General features: G+C 39.7%; 1 protein-coding gene across 2 annotated transcripts in view; it reads left to right on the top strand.

Moving 5' to 3' along the window:
- Positions 1 to 27155, top strand: part of LOC133369415 (cadherin-7) — a 183217-nt gene extending 156062 nt beyond the window's left edge. For both annotated transcript variants that reach the window (XM_061594705.1, XM_061594714.1), the window contains one exon: positions 23595 to 27155. In XM_061594705.1, the coding sequence (XP_061450689.1) occupies positions 23595 to 24088 (494 nt within the window). In that variant the 3' untranslated portion in view covers positions 24089 to 27155. The remainder of the gene's footprint in view (positions 1 to 23594) is intronic.
- The last annotated feature ends 234 nt before the right edge of the window (positions 27156 to 27389 follow it).

Genomic DNA, 27389 nt, shown 5'->3' with positions numbered 1-27389 from the left:
TAGTTTTGCAATCTTTGATTTACAAGCACTGTCCTATTTATTTCAACCATGGTTCAGCTCAATTTCCAGATATTAATAATGTTTACTTCCCTGACAAGGCCTTTCTGGGTTGTATCTACCTACGTCATACTTGAAATCAATGGAGTTAAGTTAGTCACATCCATTGATTTCTGCTCTGAGAATGCCTTAGTTGGATTCAATTTAGTTTGCATTTAAAGCCAATTGAATGCATTTTCTGAAACAACATGAGAACCAAAACATAGCCATCCTTCAAAATCCACACTTACCCAAATGTTATGATGCAGTGCCCCAATCAAACAGTGTTTACAAAAATGCATATAATAGGGGAAAGTGTGTATAAATGAATATATTAGTGATACAAAAATGTATTACATTAGGAGAAATTGCTTGCAAAAATCTGTGTTAGTAAAAACTGCATACAAAAATGTGTTTGTTAGGAGAAATTTGCACTAAAATGTTGAAGACTTTTTATGAGGACTTTTTCTTAAAAAATGCAAATTGCTGCAGAAACCTAGGGAACAGAATATAAGATTGGAAAAAATGAGAGAACCAAAATTGCCAGATCCTTCCATCCCTAGATTCAACCCTCTCTTTCTTTGACTCATATTTATATCTTCCTAATATAAATGCCATGAATTAGGACTTCTTTATTAATAAAGATCCCTACCATAAGACCTATCTAAAATAAACTTCATGGATCAAAATGTGTATTATTTATCAATTTCATATATTATTTTGCATTCTTGGCTGATCTGGCAGGTGTCAAAAGTCCAAACTTAATCAGGTCTTATAGCAATATATTTGGAACTTGGGTTCATTTAGCCAGCTCATTAAACCCAACACAGGAGCTCCACAGATGGAGTTGGTGATTGCACAAGTAATAAAATCCAGGCCATTTGTATACGAGTCGCCAAATTCTCCCTGGAAGAAGTTCAGGTGAATGAGGCCATCTGCATGACATCAGTTGCTTTGTATTTGCTTCACAAAGTCCACAAAGTCCAGCCAGGAATGTTCTGTCTTTGGCCCCAATCCTGAAACAAATCTGAGTTGTTTGAAAGCAGATTTAGAAGAAGCAGTAGCTATAGAAAAGAGAATTGGGGGGGGGATGCCCATTTAGGCTCAGGTGGCCAAAAATACTAAGCATCTGTTGAAACACATCTTAATCAACAGTTTATTTTTTTGTGGAAAATAAAGTTCTCCCATGAGAAGTGGAGCAAACCGAGGGCAGTTTTGCTTCCAAAAATGAAGATGGTTGAAAATGATTCTGAGTACTTGGCTTAATAAGATTTCAGGGAATCCGGTTTTATGCTTATAATCCTGGAGTAAAATTGGCTCCTAACATTGGGAAAGCAGCTCAGACTGTTCTGAAAATCCACTCACGTTCACAGGCCCATTCACAGGGCATCAAAGCCAGACTTCCAATGACTAGATCCTTATCTGAAAATTCTTAAAATGTTCGGCCTGGATGGGGTGATTTACCTTATCAAGTGGCAAAGTGTGTTTATATCATTGCAGTAACAAATTGCACTGTGTCTGGCAGTGAAACAATTTGGGCTCCTACTGGGAGGAAGGGTGGGATATAAATCAAATAATAATAATAACAACAACAACAATTTGTTACAGCAAGAACATACAAACAAGCCGCCTTACTTCTTGTTAATGTAAGCTCCCTTCAGGGGTTTAGCATTTTAAGAATGTGTTCTGGTTCCAGGAAATTATAATGGATGATATCCAACTAAGTCATACTCAGAGTAGACCCACTAAGATCATTGACTTAATTTGTTTGAATTGGGCCTCCTCTGAGTATGACTACCACTGGAGATTTGTCCAGTTTTTTTTTTCACTTTTTTTTAATGCCAAAAGAGAAGAACTGAAATTTTGGGGCCTTGGATGAAGAATTTGTAAGGGTTTCTTCCCTGCCACCTAAAATATTAGACAGGCAGACAGAGACCTTTATACCAGTCTTCTTCTGTTTTTAAGATTGGAAGTGTTTTTAAGCTTTTTAAAGTTGCTTTTAAGATTTGTTTTAAAGATGTTTTGTTTAAAAGATATTTTAAACAATATTTTATTTGTTTTATCGCTTGTTGTTTGCCACATTGAGCTCCTTTATGGAGAAAAGGTGGGGTATAAACTAGAGATGCAAGGTCTCTGGTTTTCACCCAGAGGCTCTAGTTTTTGGGGCTCCTCTCTGGGTGAGTCTTCTTAATCTCCAGAATCTTACCTTTGATGTTTTTTAAAAAATAAGTTTCTAGAGGTCTGGTTCAAAAGATGTAAACCAAAATGTCAGCCGCCACACTCCTGCAAAATTCTGTTAGTACTGGCTGGTCTAATCCATGCTCTTTCAGGTTTTTACACAGTAAGTGAAGTCAAGGTTGTGATTGACAAGATTTGTTGACCCCCAGACAACACCTAAACCCCTTTTCAAGTTCTGAGAACAGTTTCCTTTTCCTGCTTGTCTCACATCAGGGATTCAGTAAATATATAGCTTTCCACAGCATAAAGAGTACTTTCTCTGTACAGGACTGGGACTTGCTTCTGAGTAAACATGCATAGGATTGCACTACAACAGAAGATCACAGCAGGATCTTGGTGGGCATACACTGTAAACAATTGTAGTTATAATTATAATAAAAGTGTGCATGCAGGGTTTTTTAATTACTTGCAAAAATGACATACACATTTTATCTTTCAAATTTTTGAACAGAAGTTTTAAAAAGTGTACATGCTGCAGTGTTATACTTTTCTAATTAAAGAGTCCACCAAGTTTAAATTTTACTGGACTGTTGAAGAGGGCAGTTTATTTGTCCTAATAGGTTTTTCTGGGAATAAAGCTGCAATGCTAATTCAACATACTTTGGAGTTAACCCCATTTAATTCAGTAGGACTTACTTTTGAGTAGACATGGTTAGGATTGTGCTGAAAATTAATGGGACTTTTAAGTGAACATAGAAAGGGAATGTGTCATAAATCTTTATCTCCCCATCCAATCCTTTTTTTAAAAAAAGCAGTTAGGCAGGGCTTACTTAGGTGACACTGCATTTATTTGGCAGGAAACTAATACATTTTTTTAAAAAAATGTTGTGCAATGGCCAACTGGTTTTGACAATAAACTATTATATGAGGTGGACGTATTTTCACATCTCCAATGTGTTTGTGTATGGAATATTTCCAACAACCCTGTGAGGTAGTATTGGAAACCAAGGCAGCTCATGACAAGAAATAAAGCCATTTAAAATCAAATAACCATAAAACGAGTATAAAACAGTTGTAGAACAGCTTAAAGTGGCATGATTCTGAATTTTGGACTGGGTGAGTGAAGTTCCTTATCACTGAATTGTAGTCCTGTGCATGGTTCCTTGTTTGAGTAAGCCCCATTGAATGTACTGGGACGTGCTTCTGAGTAAACATACATAGGATTGCACTATAAATCTTTACAGGTTGTGTAAATAATACACATCTTTGACATTCATGCTTATATAAATATTTCTTCATACTGTGTCTTGATATGTATCTGATGTCATACTATGGTTGTAAATTATTATTTTAAGTGTGCCTTTCTTGGGGTGGTCATGGTCCCCCCTGTTGTTTTCACCCTGAGGGGCAGATTAGGCTGAGAGATGGTGAGTAGCCCATGGTCACCCAGTAAGCTTTATAGCTTATTTCTATTTTAAACTTTAATTAACATGATCTATATGCAGGCAAAGTTTATGAAGTAACGCAGATCTGCAACACAATATGTTTAAGCACATCCAACTCACATTTAAAGCACATGACTTCCCCAAAAGAATCGTGGGAAGTATAGTTTTCCCCTCACAGTTATAGTTCCCACCACCCTTAACAAGCTACAGTTCCCATGATTCTGTGGTGGGATTCATGTGCTTCAAATGTGTGTTGAATGTGCTTTAAATGCACGGTGTAGATCTGCCCTGGGTATGTATTATTTATTTATTTATTCAGCTTATATCCCGCCCGACTTGCAAACAGCTCTCTGGGCGGCAAACATAGCAACATATACAATAATAAAATTACAAAGTCAGTATAACAAATATAAAAATACACCATCTAAAATAGAAATTACAGCATTTACATAAATAACTTAAATTAAAATGCCTCAGAGAAGAGAAAGGTTTTAACCTGGCGCCGAAAGGATAATAGTGTCGGCACCAGGCGTACTTCCTCGGGGAGACTATTTCACAATTCGGGGGCCACCACTGAGAAGGCCCTAGATCTTGTTACTACCCTCCGGGCCTCCCTATGGGTCGGGACCCGGAGGAGGGCCTTCGTAGTAGACCGTAGTGTACGAGCCGGTTTGTAACGGGAGAGGCGTTCCTGCAGGTATCGTGGTCCCGCGCCGTATAAGGCTTTATAGGTTAAAACCAACACTTTGAATCTGGCCCGGTAGCATATTGGAAGCCAGTGCAAGCGAGCCAGAACAGGTGTTATATGCTCAGACTGCTTAGTTCTTGTTAGCAGTCTGGCCGCCGTATTTTGCACTAGCTGTAGCTTCCGAACCGTCTTCAAAGGTAGCCCTACGTAGAGCGCATTGCAGTAGTCCAAACGTGAGGTTACCAGAGCATGATCCACTGATGTAAGGTCCTCCTTATGTATGTTGTGCATTCATTAGTGAATTGAAAAGAACAATTTTAAAAGGTACTTTTTTAAACATTGCTGTAGCTCAGTGGTTTGCTTTACATGCAAAAGTCTAAAATTCAATCTCTGGAAAAGATTGTTGCCTGGAATCCGGAAGAGCCAATGCTAGTCCATGTCATCAGTACTGATCTAGATGGTATCAAATGGCCTGACTCGGTATAAGGCAAATCCCTTTGTGCCTAAAAGAGGAAGGAGACCCAAGGGTCACAGTGACTACAAAATTTATTTATGTATTTTATTTACAACACATATCCCACTTTCTTGTAAAAAATCCCAAATCGGTTAATAGATGGAATTAAAACAATAACATTATTGGAAAAAACAAAGACATATTTAGAACATTCAAAATAATTCATTAATAGGCAAAAAAACCTTGCCGTTTAAGAATGTACCTATAGCCAACAGATATTTCTATCAAACTTTAAAAAGCAGGGAAATTGGGCAGCTATAGCTGTTGGAAAAAAGAGGGTGCATGTTTTCAGCCTGCTATGTTTAAACCACTTCATTTAAGGCAAGGTGGGCACAGTCAATTAAAATAATCGAGCACACCTAGAATTTTGCTATTTATTTATTTATTGCTTTTGTATACCGCCCCATAGCCGAAGCTCTCTGAGCAGTTTGCAACAGTTAAAAACATTAAAAACAAATATACAATTTTAAAAACACATTTTTCAAAAAAGCAATTTAAAAACACATGCTAAAATGCCTGGGAGAAGAGGGAAGTCTTGACCTGGCACCGAAAAGATAACAGTGTTGGCACCAGGTGCACCTCCTCAAGAAGATCATTCCATAGGAGGGGATTGGAAGGGGGAAGGAATTGGAGGGAGGAGAAGGGAAGGCAGGTTTGATCATTTGCATACTTATTTAGTTCAGTGGGATTTATTTCTGTGTAATCATGTTTGAAAATGGAAATGGACTGCTTTTAAGTCGATCACAACTTATGGTGACCCTATTAATAAAGTTTCATGGTAAACTGTATTCAGAGGTGGTTTTACCATTGCCTTCCTTTGAGGCTGAGAGGCAGTGACTGGCCCAAGGTCACCCAGGGAGCTTTATGGCTGTGTGGGGATTTGGACCCTGGTCTTCCAGGTCATAGTCCAACACTGACCCAGGGGAGGGGGAGGGAGGGGAGGGGAGGATTTTGGGTGGGTGGGCACTGGACAGAGGGGAAGCCCCTTTCCAAAAGTAAAACATTGTAAACAGTATCATTGCTTTTCAGAGTTTTCCCCACCTTTTTATTCTACAGCAGGCACATGTAGCCTCCTCCCCAAATTGAAACCAAAGCAGTCCCTGGCCATATCCACACAGGCCTTTATTTCACTTTGGACGGTCATGGCTTCTCTCAAAGAATCCTGGGAAGTGTAGTTAGTGAAGGGTGCTGAGAGTTGTTAGGCGACGCTCTGTTCCCCTCACAGACCTTCAGTCAGAGTGGCTGATTGTTAAACCAGTCTGGCCACTGGAGGTCTGTCAGTGGAATAGGAGTCTCCTCTCCACACCCTTCACAAACTACACTTACCAGGATTCTTTGGGGGAAGCCATCATTGTCTCAAGTGAAATCAAAGTCTGGTGTGGGTGTGGCCCCCTGATTAGGCAAGCTCAACAGCTGTGACAGTTGGTTCTAACTGAGCATGTGTAGAAAAAGGGGGTCAAAGACCAGAATGCTGAAGTATTTTATAAAAAACTGGTTTTATTGCGAGATTTTTTTTTCAAAAAAGCCCAAACTGGTTTTATTACAGAATATTTTTCAAAGAAGCCCAACACATTTCAGCCTGTAATCACAGGCCTTCATCAGGGGCTATAATATATTAAAACAGTGGGGACAAATGTCATTTCATAACTATACACTGTATAGGCATGTATTTACATGTTTTTTTAAAAAAATTAAACACAATTTTCTTAAAAAGTCTGTTTGAAACAATTTTTCTTAAAACAAGAACCAAAATCCATACTTACATAATGAACTTTTACAATGGTTAACCGAACAATTTTGGTCCTGTATTGCACTGATAACAATCCTCTTATACAATGCTAAGAGGGATCGCCTGTACATATATATCTGCATGCACGAAAAAAATACCACCAATCCCATGTTTAGGAGGAGATAAATTATTTGACCTGGAGTGTATAGAACCCTCCCACACATTTTGAAGTAGTTCTGGCACATCACTATATCAGCCAAATCACAAAGAAGATGTGTGGGAGGGTTCTATACACTCCATGTGTATAGAACCCACAGACATCCTGGTCACCATGGATGTCAGGTCTCTATATACGAGCATACCTCAAGAGCAGGCCCTTGAAATCATCCGTACTACTTTAGATAGACGTACTGTTGCCCACCCTCCCACACATTTTCTTTGTGATTTGGCTGATATAGTGATGTGCCAGAACTACTTCAGATTCGACCACCTATATTATTGGCAGATTAAGGGAGTTGCCATGGGATGTCCCATGGCTTCTGAAATAGCGAATCTATTTATGGAGTCCTTTGAAAAAGATATTAACGTGACACCTGGGATTTTCTTCACACACCTGATGGGATGGTGGAGGTACATAGATGGCGTCTTTTGCATCTGGAGGGGTCCGTCTGACATTTTGAAAAGCTTTTTTGAATGGGTTAATAACAAAAATGTGCACATTCAATTTGATTTCCAATACAGTACGGATAAGATTAACTTTTTGGATCTACTAATTAAGAAAGAAGGAAATCACTTACGCACAACAATATATAAAAAACCCACGGACAAGAATACCTGTGTTAAATATGATAGCTCCCATCCAAAATCCCTCAGACAAAATTTACCTCACGGGCAATTTTTAAGAATTTGACAAAATTGATCCTTAGAAACAGATTTTTTGACATAATCTCTGACTCTGAAAAATCAATTACTAAAGAGAGGATATCCATCCTCGATAGTTGAAACAACTTTAAGAAAGCTGCTCGCAGAGAACGTGGCGACCTTTTGCAGAAGGTGACACAAAAAACATCTGTCCGGATAAATTGTAATTTAACATTCGAACACATCACCAATAGATTACAAAGTAGTATAAAAAAATACTGGCACATAGTACAACACGTCCCCGGCTGCCAAGAGCCACCTTTGATCTCCTATAAAAGGACTAAAAATCTAAAAGACATCTTAGTCAAGAGTGATTTCAGAGGTAACCCGCATTCCAACATAAATGTCCTTCCAGGCACCAACCCACCAAAAGGACACTATCCATGTGGATGATGCATCTTTTGTAAATATACTCGAAAAACAACAGAATTTATCAACTCGGTCAACAACAAAAAATATACGCTGCGCCACTTCTCCACTTGCAATACTGCAAGGGTTGTTTATGTCATACAGTGTAGCTGCTCAAAAATGTATGTGGGACAGACATCTAGGATGATCAAAAAACGTATAGGGGAACATTTAAGTAACCTAAGGAACAACAGAACAGGGGCCCCTCTAGTTGGACATTTTAACCAGTGCTCACATTCCATAACGGATTTGAAATTTTGGACCTTAGAAAAAATATATGGAGAAAGTGAAGAGCTTTTATTGAGGAGGGAATTATTCTGGATACTGGAGTTAAAAACGATGACACCTAGTGGCTTAAATAAAGATTTTGAACTTCTTCCCTTAATATAAAACTTTCAGAATTTACACCAGCCCCTTAAGGAGACACCTCTATCCAGGTGCTAATGTTTCCATCAAGAAAAAGGTCAAATAATTTATCCCCTCCTTAACGAGGGGTCGAGGCTAGTATTTCCATTAAGAAAAGGTCAATTAATTTATCTCCTCCTAAACATGGGATTGGTGGTATTTTTTTCGTGCATGCAGATACATATGTACAGGCGATCCCTCTTAGCATTGTATAAGAGGATTGTTATCAGTGCAATACAGGACCAAAATTGTTTGGTTAACCATTGTAAAAGTTCATTATGTAAGTATGGATTTTTGTTGTTGTTTTAAGAAAAATTGTTTCAAACAAACTTTTTAGAAGATTGTGTTTAATTTTTTTAAAAAAACATGTAAATACATGCCTATGCAGTGTATAGTTATGAAATGACATTTGTCCCCACTGTTTTAATATATTATAGCCCCTGATGAAGGCCTGTGATTACAGACTGAAATGCGTTGGGCTTCTTTGAAAAATATTCTGCAATAAAACCAGTTTGGGCTTCTTTGAAAAAAAAAATCTCGCAATAGAACCAGTTTTTTATAAAATACTTCAGCATTCTGGTCTTTGACCCCCTTTTTCTACACATCAAATTGGATGCTCACTACTCTTTATCTGTCTAACTGAGCATGCCCAACACTATCATTGAGTTGAAGAGAAAATTTCTTAAATTAATTAAAAATCAGCCAGGCATTTTTTTTAACTTTTAAACAGCAAAAGATGAAGGTCAGAGTATGGGGCAATGTCAGTATTAGGATTCCAGGAACTCTGTGAAAATGGCTGATTTTAATGAATTTCAACAGATTATGAGAACTCTGAGAGAAAGAAGTCCAAAAAGGTTCCATTTCCCCCCCCTTTTTTAGAGTTTGAGCTCTTGATTCTCTCTGACTGTTTTGTGTATCACCATGAAAATTTAGAGGTCTTGTTAAGCAAGCGTTTCTGAGTTAAGGACTATAAGATTTGTAAGGTCTTGTTTTGAAATGAGCTTATGGGAAGCATCAGAATGGCATGGAGGGTATTTTCAATTTAACATTGCAGAATGTGAAAAATCCACACTGGCTATAGTATACAGCCACTCTCATGGCTGTATAATAAAACCAACTATGAGTTAAAAACATAAAAAACATAATAGCTTCTACATGCCTGGGTAGGCTTGCCTAAACAAAAATGTTTCTAGCAGGTGCCAAAATGAGTACAATGAAGTGCCTGCCTAATGTTTGTGCCTGCTAGGAGGAAGGGCGGGATATAAATCAAATAATAAATAAAACAAATAAATAAATGGGCAGGGAGTTCCAAACTGTAGGTGGTGCCACATTAAAGGATCAATTTCTTACAAGAGCAGAACAAGTACTACGTGGAACCCATAACATGGAAAGCACACCTTGAACTTGGCCTGGTAGCAAATCGGCAACCAGTGCAGATTTCAGAGCAGAAGTATTATGTGCTGATAGGGTCTCACTCATGTCAGCAATTGTGCCGCAGCATTCTGCACTAACTGCAGCCCCTGGGTCAAGTTGTGCTGCGTGGGGATTTCTGTGATCTTCGCTGATTGGCTGCCAGGATTATTTTTGTTTGTTTTGGTTAGGAATCCTGAGTTGTTCTGACATGCTCAGTTTTCTGCTTACTGATAGGAATTTTGTTGTAGTTGGTATGGTATTGCATTTAGGAAATCATCACTGTCTTTTTCTTTTTTTCTTTGCATTTCATTTACCTCTGACCTTACTCTCTTACATCTATAGAAGCAACAACAATGGTTCTGTGTGGTCAGCTCAACCCCCTTAAGCCTACTGATGGTGCACCTTGTTATTTACATGATCGTTTGTTTCTTGCCCAATAGTGGTAAAAGAAAATTCACATACTGGGAAGTGTGGCTTCAATTGCTGTTGTTCCCAACCTACTGTCTGTGAAGGTAGACCAAACCATGTATGTTTTCTCTCTGTCAATTATTACTCACTGGAATTGGATTGGCAGTCAAAGTGAGTTTATAGCAATCCAAAGAGTAGAGAATCTTTTTAACTCTTAGGCAGCTTTCACACATGGGGCTAATAGTTTAATGGATTAAAAAGGTAGTGCTTCTGTCCCAATTTCTAAAATCCCTTTCACACTGCAGTACGTCTTGCGATAAGGAACAGTACTTTTTCAGCCGATATAGCGGAATTTCGCGCAACTGTCTTTCACATAGCTTGTTTTCGTCCCTCAACCATGCACACTGTTCCCCACTGTGTAGGAGGTCTAAGATCTTGTCCTGTCACCATGCAAGCCCTCTCCCTTTAGGATCTGACTTTTTAAATTGTTTTAGTTGTATCAAGATGGTGTGGTGGGAAATGCTGCTGCTATCTGCGCCAGTGCCAGAATACCGGTACAATGTTCGTCAGGCAAAAAGAAAAACCCTGCGCAACTGAAGGGCGGGAATGCACCGCATGCTGGGATGCCTGTCACGTGAGCGGCAGCAGCTAGCAAAAAACTCCCATGATCTTCTGGGTTCCCAGCCTTGCTAACAAATTATTTCTAGTATCATTTATTGTGGACATTAGCGCTATACTTGCACTACATTCCACCAGAATTCCAGAGCTACCCGGTATGTCGTGTGAAAGCTCAAATATAATGCGCAAATTACCAGGTAAGAAATAGTCAGTATAACAGAATAAAGTGCAGTGTGAAAGCACCCTTACTCATTTCTCAAACCTCTCTGCGCAGTGAAGAATCAAGTCTGTAAAGAAGTTTGGAGCAGCCATATTAAAAGGCAGGTAGGGTATTCCAGGCAGGGGGTTGCCAACCTTGCTTGGATATGGACGTTGTAGCAGACAATCCCTAGTCAAGACTTTCCAACAGCACAATCCTAACCATATCTACTCAGAAGTAAGTCCTGTTGAGTTAGTCCCTTAGTAAGTGTGTTTAGAATTGCAGCCATTCAGGGGCATCCAAACACCCTCATTTAGCTAAGATGTCTATCTTAATTTGCAATCAGATTTTTTGTTTGTTTGAGTGGTATACTCCAAGCAACTATGGCTGATGCTTAATGTTCATGCTTAATGACATCACTAGGGCCCACCTGAAAATCTCAGGGTTTGAGATGCTTTTGACCTGGCAACACTAGTATAAACTAACTAAATAAATAATAGGTGGCCACCTGCAGCATCTTGTAAGAAAGCCTAACGGCCTTATAGTTCAGGTGCAAATCTGCTAGCAAAAAACAATTTTTGAGAAAGAGGTGGGAGAAAACATTTGACAGCCGTTCAGTAACATAAAATGGCTCTGTAGTTTTTGAGCCTCTCTTTATACCACGTCAGCTATAGCTTGGGATATTTCAGGTACATATTAAGGGGGGGCAGGAGAATGCCTTTCTAGTGAAGCAGTGCATTGCAGTTGATTGGATTACAGCTTTAGGACCAGAGTTAACATCAAATAAATGTGTGTTAAAAGACATTTGCTTCTCTGAAGCTACATATTGATGTTCATTTGATGCCTCCCCAACCCTTGGAATTTCTACTGCTCCTTTCCATACTTCTGCCCACACCAAAGATTCCATTTCTATTGTAGATGAGCACATCTGTACCTCCTACTCCACCACTCTCAAAACAGTTGACATAGATGCTTTATTCAGGTACTCCTGTGTGAGATGCATGAATTGTGTGATTCTTCCATTTCAAAAGAGAAGTGTTTCACAATGCACCCCTCCATTATCCATTTAAAGATCTAGATGTTTATCCCATCACTCACGAGGAAGACTTTGCCAATTTAATACTATTCAACCTCTATGCTTCATTTGTAAAAAGGGGGCAATAGTGACCTGTTGGTGTCATTTTGATTTTTAAGCCTAAGGGCTGCTCTACATAATATGCAGTATATAGTGACAGACTGAAGCGGTAAAATTCTGGCCTGCACCTCTTCATACAAATAAGTCACAATTTAAATGTTCTCCTATGTTAAATGCTCCCTGCATGTAGTAAACAAGCACAGCATTCTCCCTGATGAGCTACTTTGCTACATTTGAGGAGCTTTTTATATGCACAGACATTTTAAAAAATAAACAACCCATCAGCAGCCTGAAGTGGTACAGTCCATCATTCTACCTCTTCAGTTTGTTACTTCATTTTGCCTATAGACAGGCTGTATCTTCCTGATCCATTTATCACTGTTGTTAGAAGCCTTTAGGCATAAGGCAGCCTGCACATATAAAATATATTGCATTCTAGCCTATCAGCTGCGGAGTGATGTTGTTTTCAACTTTTTTTCAAAGTAAAGATCTAAAAAAATCATTGTAGCTTATAAAAAACATGAAAATCACCATGCTGGGTGTCATTATTTTTATACTGTACATAATTCCTTACCCTAAGTGAGGAAAATCTTTAGTACCTCTGAGAATTATATGGCAATTGCAGTGTAATTTATTTTTCCCCCATTTAACATCACAGAGACACAATAGTAATTGCTTTTATAATAACTGTTTAACATAGTCATAACGATCATTTTGTGCACAGAGACAACTCTTTTCCCCCCCTCAGACATATGTAACTTTTTGAAAATCACAAGGTTTTCCTGTGCTATACTTAGACATAGGAACATTCTTGATAAATGAAAACCCTTTCCTTTCCCCCCTTCCCCCCCTTGATCTGATGCATCAGTGGAGGCTCCACTATGACTCCCTAGAAAGTGTCCTAGGGAGGGATGCTTACATACTGCCTTTCAGCCACGAAACGGGCCAAATACAATTCACAATGTTAAAATAGCTGGGGGGGGCAAGAAAGCATTAAAATGAACCAGACAAACAAGAATAAATCAAAAGCTTGGCAGAATAAAAAGGGTTAACCACCTAAAAGTTGTCAATGAAGCTGGAGAATAATATTTGCTATGCAATGTTGTAGAGCTATATTGTCCAAATTTGGCTGCAATTCTGTACACACTTTCCTGGGGGATTCGATTCAGTTTTCATTTAAAGGCAAACCTACATAAGTTGCACTTTCCAAACAATATGCAATCTGAAACTCAGTCACCCTTTGGAATTCACATTACTACGAAATTTACAAGTGCACCTCTGCAGCCAAGTATATACTAAAACATGCAATGTTATGAATAAACAATTACAAAAAGGAAAAGTAAATGACTTCAGGGCCCCATATGAAGGCAGAAGAGGGGTGTGTGTTTTCTATTGAGGACCATTTAGGGGGAAAAATCTCACTATTCTTGAGGCCCAGTTTGGGGGGGGGGGGTCTTCTCTGCTGGTCCACAGCAGGGGGAGCTCCACTGGCTTATTTGAAGGGAAATCCCTGGAAGGGCCCAATCCAACTGTAGGAGCAGGGGCTTATCCCCTTCTGAGGACAAGCAGACAATAAATCTTCCCTCCCCCATTTTCTGATTGGATTCCTGCAGGGTCCCTCTATGCAAAGTAATACAGTACCTTCAGATTTATTAGCTTACAATGGAGAAGGAAAACCTACAGGAAAATAGACAGGAGTTATTTGGAATCTCCTTAGGTTGGTTCAGGAAAATTAAGAGTTTCTGATTTTGTGGGAAAGATGTTATACAATTTGGTTAATCTGTGGCAACTATGGAGTGCTCAATCATGTATTCTTAAATATGATTGTGGGCCGGAAAATCGGTAGCTTCATCCCCATGACCAAACTGAAGTACTATTTTGCAATGGACACTGTCTATGTTGGCAAAAAGGTGGGGTTGCTCCAGTTCCTTTCCTGCACCAAGACTGGCAGGTGCAGTACCAGCAGGACACCCCAGTGGCATCACGCTTTAATGTCAACACATTGATGTAAGAACTAGTAGACATCGTCAAAACATTAGGGAAGTGCTGATTGTTATTGTATTGTTATTGAAAGATGTTGCTATTGCTTTTTTAACAATGTTAATATTTTGTTATTTAAAATTTTATAAACTGTATTGTTCTTTTCCAGTGTGTATTTGTGTTTATTTTTTGTGAGCCGCCTTGATGGCATTTTTGGCCAAAGGGCGGCATAGAAGTAAACTAATATAGCGTAACGTAACATAACATGTGGCTTAATGAGGATCTGCTATGTGATTGTAGCAATGGTAGATTTTCAATTCTGCAGCCTGGAAGTGATAATTATCAGTAAGACTAATAAACAATCCTGAATATTAGCCTTCCTTGTAATTAAACCAGACACTATTTCCTGCCTTGAAGTTGTTGGGTTCCCCCCCCTCCTCCTTCAGTATCCATTGTAAAGTAGTTCTCATTCAAATCCAACTGTTCTTGCACTGGAATTCAGCACCAGCTGGTTTTGCAGGCAGTGCTATGACTCATGCAGAGCTGCTAAAATGGCATTTATTCATGCAGAGGTTAAAAATTATTGTTCAGGAGCAGTTGGAGTGATTAGAAATTAATATTCTCTTAAAGTCATTTAAATGCTAAAATGTTTAACGTTTCAAAAAACTTCATTTTTTTTCCTTTGGCCTCCAGCAATCGTGGACTGTGTGAGGCATAACCACATAAAACATTCATTTTATTTTGATTTTTATTGTACCTCAAGGCAGGCAGATCTACTAAGTTTCATATATTTTGCACTTATTAGCAGGTATTTAACTCCCCAGATGAAGTCTGCTGAATATGTCATAGTGTGAAAACACATTTTCACTGGAGCAATGAAGAGATTAACTGCTCAATACACAGCTGTAGTACCATCATAGTGTGGTCAAAACTATTTATTTTAAAAAAGAAAAGCCCATCAATGTGGGTCTTAATTTGAATCACATTCCTATCCTTTATCTTTTATTTCATAGGTCTGGCCAAGTCCAGAAGTCTTATTTAAGGGCTTTATAGCTCTTATCTTGCATTTGTGCTCATTGTAGCCCTGTAAAATAGGGCAGGGTGGGATGCCACTTGCCAAAGGCTACTGATTTTCACAGCCAAGCAAAAATTTGAAACCCATTCTCCTATAGCCACATCATGTTCTACTGCAAACTTCCACAAAACAAGTGCTCTGTATCGAAACTCATCTTCATGATTATTCCCACATCTTATTTATTTATCTCATTTATATACCACCTTTAATTACAAATAATATCAGTGTCATTCACAATACAATAAAGCAATGCAATATCATACAATAAAGCAATATAATAAAATATGCAGCTATAGGATCCAAGAATTGCTCCACGAGCTAGAGGGAGCCCCAGCTGACCAAGCGTCAAGGCGAGTTAAGCAGCAGAGCAACTTCGGCAGCAGGCCGAGGAGGTCAGGGCCCCCCACTCTGCCCGTCTGTTCCCTGACCTCAACTAAACCGCAGTCTCCAACCCATTGACGTAATAAACCTTAAACAAAACTATGCAGGTAAGAAGCCAACAGGGGTGTGGGGGCTTTCCAGTGTTTTGCACCGCCTGCAGCATGTACGACTATCTGCCAGTTGGACAGAAGTAGTGGGTGTGCTCTCGGTGCAATGAGCTCCTGGCTCTCCGGGAACGACTTCATTTCCTTGAGGCCAAGGTGGCAGACCTGGAAAAGCTGAGAGAGGCAGAGAGGTGTGTGGAGGAGGCCTTCAGGGACATTATAGCTGTGTCCCACTCCAACGATGATAGCTCTCCTGCTATCATGGAGAACGATGGTCTCGGGGAAGGAGAGCATCCAGCTGAGGAAGAGGGAAATGATCCCTTAGAAGGGACCCATTCCTTGGGGGATGAGCAGCTATCCTCTCATGCCGAGGATATATCTCCAGGGGGTGGAGGGATCCTTGTAGTGGGTGATTCGATCATTAGGAACATAGACAGTGGGGTGTGTGATGGGCGTGTAGACCGCAAGGTGTTTTGCCTGCCTGGTGCGAAGGTTGTGGATATCGCCCGTCGTTTAGATAGTTTGGTAGACAGTGCTGGGAAGGAGTCAGTGGTCGTGGTGCACGTTGGCACCAACGACATGGGGAAATGCAGCCGTGAGGTTCTGGAAGCAAAATTTAGGTTGCTAGGTAGGATGCTGAAAGCCAGGACCTCCAAGGTGGCTTTCTCTGAAATGCTACCGGTTCCACGCGCAGGACCAGCCAGACAGGCCCAGCTTCGCAGTCTCAATGTGTGGATGAGACGATGGTGTCGGGTGGAAGGGTTTGGATTTGTTAGGCACTGGGGAACATTTTGGGACAAGCCGGGCCTGTATAAAAGGGACGGGCTCCACTTGAACCAGAATGGAACCAGACTGCTGGCACTTAAAATTAAAAAGGTAGCAGAGCAGCTTTTAAACTGACTGAGGGGGGAAACACGACAGGAGCTGAGAAAGGTCCGGTTCGGAATAAACCTCCCCCCTGGGATAAAAACCAAAGAAATGATGAAATTTTAAAAGGGGTAGGCCTAGAAGTAGGCATTGTGAGAGCAGGGGCACAGGATATCAATTCAGAAGGGCAAAATTACCACAGGCCTAACCACAAGTGCCAAAGACACTTGAAGAGAGACACTGCTTACAAGTGCCTGTACGCTAATGCTAGGAGCCTCCGAACCAAGATGGGAGAACTGGAGTGCTTGGTCTTAGAGGAGAGCATTGATATAGTGAGCATAATGGAGACCTGGTGGAATGGAAAAAAAACAGTGGGATACGGTTATCCCTGGATATAAACTATATCGGAAGGACAGGGAAGGACGTATTGGTGGCGGAGTCGCTCTATACGTGAAAGAAGGCATTGAATCCAGCAAGCTTGAAACCCCAAATGAGGCAGACTCCTCCACAGAATCGTTGTGGGTGGTGATACCGTGCCCCAGGAGGGACTTAATACTGGGAACGATCTATCGTCCCCCTGATCAAAATGCTCAGGGAGACCTTGAGATGAGATATGAAATTGAGGAAGCATCCAAACTAGGAAATGTGGTAGTAATGGGTGACTTCAACTACCTGGACATAGACTGGCCGCATATGTGTTCCAGTCATGACAAAGAAGCAAAGTTTCTAGATATTCTAAATGACTATTCCCTAGATCAGTTGGTCATGGAACCGACCAGAGGGACGGCAACCCTGGACTTAATCCTCAGTGGGGACCGGGACCTGGTGCGAGATGTAAGTGTTGTTGAACCAATTGGGAGCAGTGACCACAGTGCTATTAAATTAAACATACATGTAACTGGCCAATTGCCAAGAAAATCCAACACGGTCACATTTGACTTCAAAAGAGGAAACTTCACAAAAATGAGGGGATTGGTAAAAAGAAAGCTGAAAAACAAAGTCCAGAGGGTCACATCACTCGAAAATGCTTGGAAGTTGTTTAAAAACACTATATTAGAAGCTCAACTGGAGTGCATACCGCAGATCAGAAAAGGTACCGCCGGGGCCAAGAAGATGCCAGCATGGTTAACGAGCAAAGTCAAGGAAGCTCTTAGAGGCAAAAAGTCTTCCTTCAGAAAATGGAAGTCTTGTCCGAATGAAGAAAATAAAAAAGAACACAAACTCTGGCAAAAGAAATGCAAGAAGACAATAAGGGATGCTAAAAAAGAATTTGAGGAGCACATTGCTAAGAACATAAAAACCAACAACAAAAAATTCTATAAATACATTCAAAGCAGGAGACCATCTAGGGAGGCGATTGGACCCTTGGATGATAAGGGAGTCAAAGGTGTACTAAAGAATGATAAGGAGATTGCAGAGAAGCTAAATGAATTCTTTGCATCTGTCTTCACAGTGGAAGATATAGGGCAGATCCCTGAACCTGAACTAACATTTGCAGGAAGGGATTCTGAGGAACTGAGACAAATAGTGGTAACAAGAGAGGAAGTTCAAGGCTTAATGAACAATATAAAAACTGACAAATCACCGGGCCCGGATGGCATCCACCCGAGAGTTCTCAAAGAACTCAAATGTGAAATTGCTGATCTACTAACTAAAATATGTAACTTGTCCCTCGGGTCCTCCTCCGTGCCTGAGGACTGGAAAGTGGCAAATGTAACGCCAATATTCAAAAAGGGATCCAGAGGGGATCCTGGAGGTTACAGGCCAGTTAGCTTAACTTCTGTCCCTGGAAAACGAGTAGAAAGTATTATTAAAGCTAGATTAACTAAGCACATAGAAGAACAAGCCTTGCTGAAGCAGAGCCAGCATGGCTTCTGCAAGGGAAAGTCCTGTCTCAGTAACCTCTTAGAATTCTTTGAGAGTGTCAACAAGCATATAGATAGAGGTGATCCAGTGGACATAGTGTACTTAGACTTTCAAAAAGTGTTTGACAAGGTACCTCACCAAAGGCTTCTGAGGAAGCTTAGCAGTCATGGAATAAGAGGAGAGGTCCTCTTGTGGATAAGGAATTGGTTAAGAAGCAGAAAGCAGAGAGTAGGAATAAACGGACAGTTCTCCCAATGGAGGGCTGTAGAAAGTGGAGTCCCTCAAGGATCGGTATTGGGACCTGTACTTTTCAACTTGTTCATTAATGACCTAGAATTAGGAGTGAGCAGTGAAGTGGCCAAGTTTGCTGACGACACTAAATTGTTCAGGGTTGTTAAAACAAAAAGGGATTGCGAAGAGCTCCAAAAAGACCTCTCCAAACTGAGTGAATGGGTGGAAAAATGGCAAATGCAATTCAATATAAACAAGTGTAAAATTATGCATATTGGAGCAAAAAATCTTAATTTCACATATACGCTCATGGGGTCTGAACTGGCGGTGACCGACCAGGAGAGAGACCTCGGGGTTGTAGTGGACAGCATGATGAAAATATCGACCCAGTGTGCGGCAGCTGTGAAAAAGGCAAATTCCATGCTAGCGGTAATTAGGAAAGGTATTGAAAATAAAACAGCCGATATCATAATGCCGTTGTATAAATCTATGGTGCAGCCGCATTTGGAATACTGTGTACAGTTCTGGTTGCCTCATCTCAAAAAGGATATTCTAGAGTTGGAAAAGGTTCAGAAGAGGGCAACCAGAATGATCAAGGGGATGGAGCAACTCCCTTACGAGGACAGTTTGCAGCATTTGGGGCTTTTTAGTTTAGAGAAAAGGCGGGTCAGAGGAGACATGATAGAAGTGTATAAAATTATGCATGGCATTGAGAAAGTGGATAGAGAAAAGTTCTTCTCCCTCTCTCATGATACTAGAACTCGTGAACATTCAAAGAAGCTGAATGTTGGAAGATTCAGGACACACAAAAGGAAGTACTTCTTTACTCAGCGCATAGTTAAACTATGGAATTTGCTCCCACAAGATGCAGTAATGGCCACCAGCTTGGATGGCTTTAAAAGAAGATTAAACAAATTCATGGAGGACAGGGCTATCAATGGCTACTAGCCATGATGGCTGTGCTCTACCACCCTAGTCAGAGGCAGCATGCTTCTGAAAACCAGTTGCCGGAAGCCTCAGGAGGGGAGAGCGTTCTTGCACTCGGGTCCTGCTTGCGGGCTTCCCCCAGGCACCTGGTTGGCCAATGTGAGAACAGGATGCTGGATTAGATGGGCCACTGGCCTGATCCAGCAGGCTCTTCTTATGTTCTTATGTTCTTAAGGATAGTACAACATTGGGCCTGGGAACACCTAAGCAAATAGGTAGGTTTTCAGCAACTGACAAAACACCAGAACAGCATGAGCTACATAGGAAAGTGAAAATGGGTTAGTGATCAATCAGTCAATCCAGGCGTGGTGGTTGTTATGCCTTTTTTGCACAAAGGAAAAGCCAACATTTCCCCAAGGAGAATAGGGAATGTTTTTTGTAGTTGATTTCCAGTTGATAGCAACATGCCACCTTTCCTTTCAGATTTATTTTTTTGTGTCCATCGAATCACGTATTTTTAATTCTACATATATTCTTCTGTGGAGAAAATGTTTTAGAACAGTGCATTGATGGTCAATATGTGCTTTGACGGTCAAGACGCATGTTCTTGGGCATGCATTAAAATTATATTATTCTATATGCTAATAGCAAACTCATTGTCCAAGTGTAGATCCTCCCCTAGCCACAACAGCACAATCCACCACAGAAGGTGATATCAATAGGTTTGGGGCAGCCCAAAGATTTGCAGAAGTACAAAAATCTTTTTTGGGGTGGCAGCAAAATGGATAAATCCCCAGAAAGCTCAGTGAGAATTGAATATATTCAATGTCCATGAAATGCTGACTGTCTGATCAGTGGGGGAAAAATGGTGGGGAATAAAACCAGTGAGGAGTGATGAGGGCAGTTGGAATAAAGCATTCTAGAGAAGGACATGGCTGGTTGGCTGAAATCCTGAAGGGTATGCTTCAGCATTTTGTTGCAGGTCCAAATGTATCTGCAAGCAGTGTCTCCTGAATATAGTTTATTGTGCCTCTCTGTCTACTCAGAGGATGAGTTCATCCACTTAAATGAAGAGAAACAGGGAAGGGGGACAGTATTCAACCCCGTTGAATACTACTATTCAAAGTGGTATACGTTGGAAAATAACGTTAAATTGAAATATGTCCAATTGCTGCATTGTATGTGGCATTGTGCTAACTTTATCACAGGCTTACATTGCATACCAAAAACCTGATTTTGGCGGGGAGATATTTTTTGCAACTTGTACTATTGTAATGGTTGATAATAGTAGCAGCTGCTATTGCTGCAAATGACCAGTAACCCATCATTATTTATGAGAAAACACCTATTCCATATCTATTCACTTTAGACCCTTGAACTCTGTTTAAGGACCAATGCCACTTGGATTTTCATGACTTTCCTTCCAATGAGTTAGCAATGTTTAATTAATGCAAATAAAATAATTTACATTCTTTATTTCTAAAACTAATATTTTTAAAGGGATGAGTCACTCTTAAAGCTATGTGTATGAGTGATTTGAAACTGGAACTTGTCCTGTGGTTGATTTATTTATTTATAAAAGTATTTATATACCGTCCTCTCACAAAATATCAGGACGGTGCACAGTATCATAAAAACATTCAAAAGCAATACAAAACACTGATTAAAAAGACTGGCTACTAAAAAATGTGGCAGCGAGACTGTTCACTGGGGCAGTATATCAACAACATGTTACCCCGCTGCTGAAAGAATTGCAGTGGCTACCTATTAGCTACTGGACTAAGTTCAAGGTTCTAGTTTGGTGTACAAAGCCCTAGACAGCTTGGGACCAGGATACCTGAAAGACCGTCTTATCCCTTATATACCCAGTTGATTACTGCACTTTGCAGGTGAGGGCCTCCTGCAGATACCATCTTATCATGAGGTCCGTTTTGCACAACATAGGAAAGAGATCTTTAATGTAGTGGCACCTACCCTTTGGAATGTTGGAAGTGGGCAAGAGCAACTCCTGTTTTGTTCTTTTGTTTATGTTCCAGAAGGTAGATAGAGTTAGGGTCCTCCAGATGGATAGGCTTGATTATCTTTACCTGCGATGCTCTGACTGATATATCTTAGAGTGATATGTCTTAGAGAAGCTTATCTGCCCCTCCTCCCTCCACCCTTTCCTCTCTTCTTCGACTGTCCGAGAGAGAGGAGACACCTTTGTCTCTGCTCTCTCTCTCCGGAGCCATGAGGGCAACTCCCAAGTCTGGGCATTGTGCCTCCAACTTAGGTAGTTAGTTAGAACTAGGTATGCCTATGTATCTACTATCTATTTCTATAAATAAAGTAGCTTTTATTTTTCTAAGTCTTAAGTCTCAGTGATTTCAATGCAGGATAAAAGCCTTCCACACACTGGCACACACGCATTTTAGACCACTGATGTTCTCTGCTAACAAATATACAAATTGGAATTCCCTCCCCTTAAATATTCTCCCCTTCTCCATCTCTGTTATCTTTTCTGCCCTACTGAAGACTTTCCTCTTTCAACAAGCCTTTTAAGTTGAGACCTTATCCCAGTCTGTGTCTATGTTGGAATTGCTTTTTAATATGTTTTTAAACCTTTTTTTAAAAAATAGATGTTTTTAAACCTTTTTTTAAAAAATAATTTTTAAACCTTTTTTAAAAGATGTTTTTAAACCTTTTTTAAAAATGATTTTAAAGATGTTTTATTTTAATATATTTTAAAGTCTGTTTTTATGATGTTTTAAAGTGTTTTTAATGCTTTTGTTTGCTGCCCTGGGCTCCTACTGGGAGGAAGGGTGGGATATTAATAAAATCATAAAAGAAAGAAAGAAAGAAAGAAAGAAAGAAAGAAAGAAAGAAAGAAAGAAAGAAAGAAAGAAAGAAAGAAAGAAAGAAAGATTAAACAGCTGCATAGGTCTGTCAGCACAAAACAGTCTTCAAGAGATATCTGAAAGACAAAAGTGAGGATGCCTGCCAAATCTCTATTGCAAGAGTGTTCCATAGCATGGGACCAGCAACACTACATGCCCAACTTCTGGTTGAGACCAGTTTGACCTATGTAACATGGGTGACAACTAACAATATTAGTTGCAAATGATTATCAGTGTATTTATAACAATATCAGCTGCCAATGATTATCAATGTACAATACAGATTGATGATGATGATAGTGTAATATACAACTACATCATGCCCAGCATAGGCCCACTGAAGTCAATGGACTTGAATGGGTCTCTTCTGTGTATGATTAACACTGGATATCACCCATTATTATTTTATCCTTTGTATGCCTCCTTATTGGGCATAGCCCTCGCAAGCCTTACATGAATAGGCTTTGAATAGTTCCCCAAACATTCATCTTGACATTAAATTCAACAAGAAATCCTCTTAATATCAAAATTATTAGTGCTCGGTATCATGGGCTGATCTTATAAACTCCAGCCACCCTTACAGTTCTCGGCAGAAATAATTCACAGGTACATGGTGCAGTACTTTGTATTAAAGCAAAGTGACATCTATTAGAGTGATGCTTTTAATACATAAACAGGGACTGGACATTATTTAACAACTCTGAATTTCTCAATCAAGGAGCAGATACTTCATCAGGCAGCCTATCCTCATATACTTCAATAATGGAGTAACTTCCCTAACTCTTGACAGTTAAATTGCACGTGGTATGTTTATGAATGTGTCTTTATCACCTGGGCAATTAAGAGTTCAGTAAAAGGTCTCTTTTTATTTCATGGCTGTGAGGTTGTAATATTCGAGCCGAGCTGGCTCTTGAAATTTATGTTTTGGCAGCCAGTGCAGGATACAGAATTACACATGAAGATATTAAATCAGGATAAGGGTAGTAATAGATTCTTTAATGTCTCAAAGCTCTTGGTCTAAAAGCCATTTTAAAGCCTGTTAAGGAAAGTTAAAAACCAACTGTAGTGTGTGACCACAAAGGGTTCTCTGATACATTATTTAGAAATAGCTCTGCTGGTAAGTAGGAGTTTAATGAAGGGGGAAAGTTCAGTATTCACATTTTCTGAAAGTATTGCCTCTTGCATTGCAGTGCTTGTCCTGCTCATTGTTACCATGAGACGACGGAAAAAAGAGCCCCTTGTTTTTGATGAAGAGAGAGATATCAGGGAAAACATAGTCAGATATGATGATGAGGGAGGTGGCGAAGAAGACACGGAGGCCTTTGATATGGCTGCCTTGAGGAACCTCAACATCATGCGAGACACCAAGGCCAGGAGGGATGTGACTCCAGAGATCCAGTTCTTGAGTAGACCATCATTTAAAAGCATCCCGGACAACGTCATTTTTCGGGAATTCATTTGGGAAAGACTAAAAGAGGCTGATGTGGATCCCTGTGCTCCACCATATGATTCCCTGCAGACATACGCATTTGAGGGAAATGGTTCAGTGGCTGAGTCACTCAGCTCTTTAGATTCTATCAGTTCAAACTCAGATCAGAATTATGATTACCTCAGTGACTGGGGGCCTCGCTTTAAACGGCTTGCAGACATGTATGGAACTGGACCAGAAAATTTGTATTCATAGCCTTTGAACCTTTCTATGACAATGCACTAAAGAAAAAGAAAATAAAAACTCAATATCTGGACTAAGGAAAATCTGTAAATATTTCTCCATTTTTAACCTTTTTGGTTTTTTTGCCTTGGTGAAGCATATCTTCATTAGAACTTTGTCCTAGGGACTGCACTGAACACACAGATTCTGAGCATCCAGTGGCATTTTTGGTAACATTAAGATGCTTGGGCATGTGCAAATAGATAGCAACACTCGTATACCTGCAGAGGCAACTAATCTCTAAGAGTAAGTAATGCACTGTGACCTCAATGAGCCAATGTTATCCTGTAGATGCCTTCACAGTACTGCTGGGTCTACGCTTAGTCTTCTTAGTGGAGAGAAGGGGAAAATCGTTTGCCACTGAACAATGTTAAAACAATATATACTACTGATGCAAAGTTAATTCTTTTATTTACAGTGTTGCATGCAGTTTGCTGGCTCAAAAAAATCTAACACAATGACTTTTTTAAATGTTGGCTTTAAATGCTATTTAGTTCAAAAGCCTCTGCAAATAGCTGGGCAATTCTAGAACTAGATTGCAATTCCTACTATGAAAATCTGTAACATATCCCATTGCCTTATCAAAATTGTTACCAGGGTACGTCAAATCAGATAGCTAGAAAATGATTCTCACAATTTTGTGATGCCTATGTAGGTATGGGGGGAAGTTGCTATCTATTTACAGGTTTTTTATTATTATCTCTCCTGATTAGTACAGGAGAACTTATCCATTTTTTATTTGTTTTTAAATAAAACGTTGACATGTAGAGTTATGTTTATTTTGGAGCTCCAGTCTCCATCACATTCAGGTTTACTATACTGCACCATGGTATTAGATGCTTGAGAACATACTGTTTTTTCCTCCAGTCTCAGCTACATGAAGGAAATGAAGCATGGAAATAGAGAAATTACAATGAAGCAATTGAGCCCGTCATTCATCTCTCTGAGAGGAACACTGCTACAAGGACACACTGCTGTCATTGTTCTTCTGAGCCATTACAATGTCTGAGATATTTAAATAAAATGTTTGTACTTTGCATTTTCAAAAGGAGACTACAGAGGCAGGCAGGAGTGTCTATAATGCAAGTTGTAGCTTTCAAGGTCATCCATTCTATGTGCTCCAACAATTTAAACAAACCTGCGCCTTCCATCAAGTTCCCTAGCTCTTTTGCTGCTGCAGAATCACAGCAAAAGACCCCTTTACATTTCTTTCATATGTTAAGCAGTGTGATGCGATTAGCACCAGAATCCATCTTCAGATCCTTACGCACATAAGTATTTTGCCCCAGGGAGCTAACTTCATAACACATCATCTCTGTGCTGGTTCAGGTGTGCCATACTCGAAGGATGATTGCAGTCGGTTAAAATAATGTTGGGTTTTTTGAAGTAGGATTTCTTAGAATATAACAAGTTTTTATGATTCAGGCAATATTTATATTTTAGCTGTCCTGATTTATTACTAGCAAATAAGACATGGATTCAATTAGAATAGTGCTTTATTTTAATAATCTTTTCCTATTTTTGTCTCCCCCCATTTTTTTCCTCTGAAGATTGGTTGTTGAGTTCCTGAACAATCCAGAAAAAATTCACCCAAATGCTTAGTTTTTTAGACTTCTTACATATCAAAATAGTGCTGGAACTTAAGAGTTTACAGAACTAGCATTCTGCCAGAACCTCCCCCCCCCACCAGTTTCTCAAAATATTTATTGCCCTGTGAAAGAGGCTTCTGCTTTTCTGCCTCATTCTCAAGGTGCTTGAAAGTTGCATCAGAATTGTTTCAGAATTTTGGTGAGTGAACAGCTTATTTTATCATTCTAAAGTGGCTAAGGGTAGCATGTGACTCTGTGTGTTTTTCTTTCCAGTAATCATTTCTCCAGCACTCTGCAGTCTCCCTGGCTGCCTGCATGTCTTATATGCAAAAAAGCCCCATGGGAAAAGGCTGCTAAATTACTAAGATTAGTGCTCTTGTTTTTAAAGGAAGTCCTTCTTATTACCTTAAAAAAATATTCACTGATTTCTTTAAAAGTAAAGGCTTCACTTAAAAATATAATAACAACAGCTATCAGTTTGTCTCCACCATCCTGCATTTACAGGAAAGCTAAGCAGAGAACTTCATATGATTTTCAGGAAAGGTGAGCACCCAGGAAGGCTTCATAGTGCAGATTGCTGGAGAGATGATTTGTAGAATGAGAGAAAGGACACTCACAAACACCTCTTGGTCACCTTGAAAGTAAGGTAAGCACAGCAAAACCCAGCACCCACCCGTGAAAATTTCACATATTTCTGCTTTGATAAATTCTGGATGCAGTGTATTTTCTTATTAATTGATGCAGTCAAAAAGTGCAGGAGAAGTTACTGTCCTAGCACTAACTAGGGCCTGAGTTTGGAGAAAATAGGGACTCCACACTGTAGGGTTCTTAGATTCTGTTATTGTGAGCCTCCCTGAGCCAGGATGCAAATAGTTTTGATCATACGCAAACTTTGTAGCAAGATAAATTCTTTAGCTGAGCTATCTCTTCTCCTAGTCATAAAAAATGTATAAAAAGCTGCACTGAGAGAAGAACCATAGACTCTCTTAATGTGCTTTGAAGCACAATAAAAAGACAAATGCCCTTTAAAATGTAAGCAGTTTCTCACATCTGAAAGCCATCAACCACCAACACAGCTTCCCACTTAGTTGGAGTGTTTTACAAGTTCACTCTCTGCCAACTGAACAAATCAAACACATACACAACTGAGGCAGGATGATGTCTGAATAAAGTCTGTGCCTTCCCTAGCAACTATTGACACTACCATAGGGAGGTCCATCTTACATTCTGAGAACGCACTTTATAGAAGGTGATCTTCTGAAACTTCTTTTTGTAAAAGGACTTTTGTGGGGAAAGAATATTGACTACAGCTGTAACGTGATGAAGGGGGAAATTACCTGTAATTCTTGCAGCTCAGCGTTATTAATTAACTATATGAAAGTGGCCTTCAGCTTCATAAAAAGTATACAATTTGTTCATGCACAACACAATTCTTTACCTTGGGTAACTTTTTTGTAGACAATCATTGTTTCATGATTCAGTAGATTTTGCTTCTGGTTGTATTAAATATATATATATATATATACATAGATATATATATGTATATGACTGATTTTGTAATGGAACTCAAAAATATTGTCCTTGACTTTTAGTCACATATGTAAGATTTCCAATAAAAATGTTTCAAAAATGTCAAGTGTATGAACCCTCAATTAGAAGTTGAGCTGCAGGAGTTATGTAGGTGT

The sequence above is a fragment of the Rhineura floridana genome, chromosome 1 (assembly GCF_030035675.1).
Source record: "Rhineura floridana isolate rRhiFlo1 chromosome 1, rRhiFlo1.hap2, whole genome shotgun sequence".
Taxonomy (NCBI): Eukaryota; Metazoa; Chordata; class Lepidosauria; order Squamata; family Rhineuridae; genus Rhineura; species Rhineura floridana.
The sequence above is the reverse complement of the archived record's forward strand: the minus strand, read 5'-3'. Positions and strand labels throughout refer to the sequence as shown.